This window comes from Oncorhynchus nerka, linkage group LG28 (assembly GCF_034236695.1).
Source record: "Oncorhynchus nerka isolate Pitt River linkage group LG28, Oner_Uvic_2.0, whole genome shotgun sequence".
Taxonomy (NCBI): Eukaryota; Metazoa; Chordata; class Actinopteri; order Salmoniformes; family Salmonidae; genus Oncorhynchus; species Oncorhynchus nerka.
Genome location: NC_088423.1, coordinates 34,990,980 through 34,996,998, shown reverse-complemented (window position 1 = coordinate 34,996,998; position 6,019 = coordinate 34,990,980). Strand labels below are relative to the sequence as shown.

The window sequence follows — 6,019 nt, the reverse complement described above, 5'->3', positions numbered from 1 at the left end:
ACCTGCACAGGATCGGTACATCCGAGCATCACACCTGCGGTACAGGTACAGGATGGCAACAACAATTGCCCGAGTTACACCAGGAACGCACAATCACTCCCATCAGTGCTCAGACTGTCCGCAATAGGCTGAGAGAGGCTGGACTGAGGGCCTGTAGGCCTGTTGTAAGGCAGGACCTCACCAGACATCACCAGCAACAACGTCACTTATGGGCACAAACCCACCGTCACTGGACCAGACAGGACTGGCAAAAAGTGCTATTTGACGAGTTGCGGTTTTGTCTCACCAGGGGTGATGGTCAGATTCGCGTTTATCGTTGAAGGAATGAGCGTTACACCGAAGCCTGCAGTCTGGAGCGGGATCGAGGTGGAGGGTCCGTCGTGGTCTGGGGCAGTGTGTCACAGCATCATCGGACTGCCTGCAATGACAACAAGCTATCTCAACGCTGTGCATTACAGGGAAGACATCCTCCTCCCTCATGTGGTACCCTTCCTGCAGGCTCATCCTGACATGACCATCCAGCATGACAATGCCACCAGCCATACTGCTCATTCTGTGCGTGATTTCCTGCAAGACAGGAATGTCAGTGTTCTGCCATGGCCAGCGAAAAGCCCGGATCTCAATCCCTTTGAACACGTCTCGGACCTGTTGGATCGGAGGGTGAGGGCTAGGGCCATTCCCCCCAGAAATGTCCGGGAACTTGCAGGTGCCTTGGTGGAAGAGCGGGGTAACATCTCACAGCAAGAACGGGCAAATCTGGTGCAGTCCATGAGGAGAAATGCACTGCAGTACTTAATGCAGCTGGTGGCCACACCAGATACTGACTGTTACCCCCCCCCCCCCTTGTGACCCCGCTTTGTTCAGGGACACATTTTTCCATTTTTGTTAGTCACATGTCTGTGAATCTTGTTCAGTTTATGTCTCAGTTTTTGAATCTTGTTTATGTTCATACAAATATTTACACATGTTAAAAAAGTTTGCTGAAAATAAACACATTTGACAGTGAGAGGATGTTCTTTTGTTGTTGCTGAGTTTATATACAATAGCCTATAGCCTACTTTCAAATGACCAAAATAAGACAAAAATACATATTCTACAACACAGAGTGGATTTCATTGTTGTTTAAAATATTCAACCATGTCCTTTGCCCAGTAATTTAATTTGTACTAGGCTAATTAAGAATACATTTGTGGAACAATGCACAAGCACACTAACAAACAAGCAGTTTTCTTTATGCCAACAACGTCAAAATATTCTACATTTATTGTAAGAAGCATCAAGTCAGTTAAATATCAATACTCAGTGTGTAAAACACACGTAAAATAAAAGTATCAAAGTTTTTCTCCTTTGTTATGTTCTGTAATGATCTTACAGCTGAGAGGCTAAGTGGCATCAATTGTTTGTTACTCTGTCATCTTTATCCAACAAGTAACAGGAGATTTAAAAAAGTTATCAAACAGCAGGTTAATCAATTCAGTTAATTGTCTCTCTTGACAGACACTGTACAAAGCTTCCAGTTTTTGCACACATGGGAGTCAAGCCCCCACTCTCAGAATGGTGATGATATTCAGCAGAACAGACCTCTAGACTCTGTGATATTGGTCATTGCACTCCTTTCCAGCTAAAATGCAGGGATGCCCATCACAGTCTCATCTATTGTGGTATCATCTTTTTTTCAGCTGCTCTTTAAACACGGGCAAAAGAGAATCTACTTGCCGGCTGATTCTCTTTAGTATTAGCGTTGAATCTTACTCCTTGCCTGCTATTCAGCATCTCTATGACTGTTTCCTAACCTGCTCTATTGAAACACGTTCTATCTTGAGCACTAGTGTTTGTGCACATTTACAGTTAAGTTATGGCTAACTGGCTCTATGCCTAACGTCTATAATATACACGTGATAGCCCTGTCCATTTATGATGTTATTCATTCAGCACCTTATATCCACATTCAGTAGTCGCCCTAGTTAACCATGTCTGCTAAATTCAGCGTGAATGTGATTTGGATGTTATACAATTATTTTTGGACTGCATGGAAACATTGTGGCTGAATGTTCAAACCAATTATGCCAGGGTCATTATGATTACTTTTTCTCTTTCTGTCTTAAGTGGATTTTCGTATGTCTCCTTCTTTCATCACTCCTGGCGAACTTTCTTCCACAGTGGTCACAAGAAAATGGTTTTTCTCCAGTGTGTGTGCGGATGTGCGTAGTGAGGTGGTCGCTGCGACTGAAACTGCGCATGCAGACCCGACATGGGAAGGGTTTGTGCCCTGTGTGGATTCTGACGTGTCTGCTCATCTCGTCCGACCGAGAGAACCTCCTGTCGCAGCTCTCTGCCGGGCAAGGGTATGGTCGCTCATGGACAGGCGTTTTGCTCGAGCGGTTTGGATACTTTCTCGGCCTCGGTATTGGCCTCAGGGGTACATTTGGAGTGTTGTAGGAATTGGGTTGACAAGGGCCCTCTGTCGCAGGTCCCACACGTGTAAAATTCCTTATTGTGTTCAGAGGTGTCAGAGGTGGTGGAAGCCTCAGCGAGTTCAGTGAATATGGTAACACTTTCCTGTCAGGAAAAGCCTGGATGTCTCGTTGGCAATTTTGCTGGTAGAACCCGCTGTAGTCAGGCATGATGGTTAAGAGCGCACTGTCCACTGTCGACTTTGGTGACGTGTATGAGTGGAACGGCTGTTGGTAGGACATGGGGCAGGTCGAGGTTGCCAGGTAGGTTGATTGGTCCTGGTACATTTCCCTGCTACAAGAGTAAGATGATGGAGCATACATGTGGTTTATATCATGTTGACTCTGCGCCATGGTGCAGCTCACGGTTCATACGCAAAGGTTCTGTGGTTCAGGCGAGGGCGAGGCAGACACCGGGGAGGAAGCTGCTGTAGTTAAATCATGTGAAGAATTGCTATTATGCAGGAGACCAATCTATTGCTAAATACATGGCTATTGCATTGTTATAACTGAGACAACACATAGCAACGCATTTTTCACAGTAAAGCCTGTGGGGTCCCCTACAGGATAGCTCCCACATTACACACATAATCTCCTTTTTTTTTAACCGAACACTGTGTGCCCGAAGAAGATTCTACGATGACGGACAGACAACTGAGCCAATGGCGGAAGACTACAGACTACAACCAGCTGAACCAATCCGGAGATCCGATCTTCCTAGAGTCAACCTACTTTCTGTGACGTATATAAGGGCTGTGCTGACTGTTTACTCGCTCTCTGCCTGCTGTTCCAACACGAACTAACGGAAGAGCCGTAATTACGCTGTACTACATATTTTCACTCTGAATAAACTGTTTACTTGTCATAAAATTTACTACTTAGTCTGAATCGATCCTTGACCGGCTCACCCATCTACATATCTAATTATTAACAGAACTTGGTAGCAGAGGATGGTTAACTAACGGTCCAGTCGAAGCGAGCAGATTGGGTATGAGAGAGGGGGTGAGCTCGTGGAAAGGACGATTCGATTTTCGGGGGGTGGACAACAATTCTGCTCAACTCGGGAAACTGATCTAAAGGTGCACCATAAATAAGGTAAGCAAAACCTGTTAAATCAAACTTTGCATATTGTCGTATAGTCAGTCTAAATTTTGATCAGTATTTCCGAGTAAGTATGAATTCTTGTGTAAATTTATAAATTTGCTGACGAGTCGAAAAGAACAGTGTAGTGAAGATATGTAGAAACAAGCCAGCGACGGCTGGTGTGATATAAATCATTGATGAGATATCAGTAGGGGATAGTTAATTACTATTCATTAAACCTGGAACTGAGGGGATAAATTGTAATTTTGTCCCGTGACCCGGTCAGCGCAGTCTGATAGCTTTCAATGATGAGAGATCACTTAAAGGCCTAAAAAGTTCCAATAGGGGTCGGACATATATAAATTCAGTTCCGATAGGGGTTGGACATGTGTGTATTAATTCTGATAGGGGTTAGTGTGATATAAATCAGGAATAGAGATCGGTAAGGGGATAGTTAATTACTATTCATTAAATCTGGCACCGAGGGGGGAAATGGTCATTTTCTCCTGCGACCCGGCACGGCTCAGTCCGATAGAAATTCACTGATAGGGATCGGCTTTCAGAGGTCAGAGAGATAACGTGTATTAATTCTGATATTGTTAATTCGATAGGGGTCAGTAGGGGATAGAGTTGAATTCTAGAGTTGAATTCTATCCAGTAAATCCGCTTAGTTCGGTCTGATAGGGGTCGATTAATAAGAGGTCAGAGATATAACCTGTAATTGTGTGTTTTGTCTTGTTTTGTCTATTTGTAACTGTTTATATGAAAATGCAAGGTGGTTGTAATTGTTTCCATTAAGATTGTTGGTGGTTACATAGAGAGAAAGAGGCAGAAAAGAAAAAAATCACGTATTTAGGAGGGAGGGGGTCAGATACGAAGGGAGCGAGATTGATGAGAATCCTGATTGAGGGAAAACTTTGGGCGTTTAGGTTGGTGCTGTTTTCTGTTGTTCAGATGCCGGAGTAACAAATGCAGATAACTGAAAATTGGGTCTATTTGCGGAGAATCTCAGTTCCATAAGCATTGGTGGTTCAGTGGTAGAATTCTCGCCTGCCATGTGGGAGGCCGGGGTTCGGTTCCCAGCTGAGGTGTAAAGAATAGTTATATATGTCTGAGTTTTTGGTTGTAATTGAACTGGTTGTTTTGCAGAGAAAGTTATAGTCACTAGTATTGGTATAAGATATAAACTGAACGTTTTAAATAGTTTGTTTGGTTCAAATTGAAAGACTAATTCATTCAACTTTATATAAGAACGGAGATTTTGATGCAAGGCGATGTCTGTTCACTAAATGATTTGTTGGGAATAATACATTGGGAAAAGAGTCGTAATTAAAATGCTAATTCAAAGACGAGACAGTAACTTAAATCAAATTAATTCTGAATAATAACGGGGGAACAATTACGATAGATTTGTGTCCATCGAAATGTTTTTATAAGATTAGCGAATTGAGAGATGTTGATTGATGTTGTAAACTCTAATTCAGGATTCAACAGATGTGATAAATTAGGTTTGGTTTATCGAACCCGAAATACTGTTGTTGCAGACAGCCAACCATTATTTACAATGAGTTGAAAATCGTTGCGAAATGAGTCAAGATTGAGCGCTTGTTGATGACATCACTAGCGAGGTTTCCATCGCCACGGAAATGATGTCTTGACTGGGGGTGACAGAGAAAATGGTTAGTGTCCTTTAAAAGGAGTATGTAAATCGTCAGGAAAGATGCTAAAAACTAGCAGCTGATTCGCTGGGTGGGTATCATTGATTTGTGGCGTTTATTTGGACTGTCATTGGGCCGTGAGAGAGAGGGATTGGATGTCTGAGTCATAAAACATCGTGATGGTGGATTCTGATGGTTGTTGATTCTTGGTTTGATCGTTTGAATAGCACCAGTGAATTTGAGCACTGTTTCCATTATGTGGAACGGTGTCAGGGTATTAATGGTGAAAAGCAACCTCTATGGTAAAACATAATTGTACATGTTTCGGTAAACTAGCGAGGTTGAATTTGGTTATTTGAACATTTCCCTTGATACGTAGACATACGTAACAGGGGCAAGTTGTTTTTCCTTGAGGAACACGCAGATGGTGTTTTGTTTTATTGAGATGTAAATGTGAGTTGAAGGAGCCAAGGGAAATACGTTATTTTTATTAAATATCAGGGATTATAATCTTGGGGAGAATGAGGCCATAAACGACCAAATTGGAAAGGCCTGGAAGTTTTGATTAATCATTAAGGTTTGCAAATATATACACATAAAACATTTGTTAGGACTATTTGTTTTGGTGCAAAGGTATTTTAAAGAGACACGCTCAAATATGGAACTTTATGAGTTTTTATTTTTTATGAGTTTTAAATTACACAAGTGAATTTGGATTTTAAGGATAAAGGGTTCTTTAATATGTCTAGTGTAGTATAGAACTTGACTATAAAAGGGTGGGTTGACTCATGGACCTTATCATGACTGTCTTCTAAGGTCTGATCA

At 42.2% G+C, this 6,019-nt stretch overlaps 1 protein-coding gene across 1 annotated transcript; it reads right to left on the bottom strand.

Annotated features, from left to right (window-relative positions):
• Positions 1-931: 931 nt before the first annotated feature.
• LOC115112686 (early growth response protein 2b-like) lies at positions 932-3,364 on the bottom strand. Its single transcript, XM_029639712.2, has one exon. The coding sequence runs from the start codon at positions 2,805-2,807 to the stop codon at positions 2,082-2,084; it is 726 nt and encodes a 241-aa protein (XP_029495572.1). The 5' UTR covers positions 2,808-3,364; the 3' UTR covers positions 932-2,081.
• Positions 3,365-6,019: the final 2,655 nt, after the last annotated feature.

Excerpts from the sequence above, each read along its gene's own strand:
- LOC115112686 (XM_029639712.2), bottom strand. The coding sequence starts at position 2,807 with ATGGCGCAGAGTCAACATGATATAAACCACATGTATGCTCCATCATCT.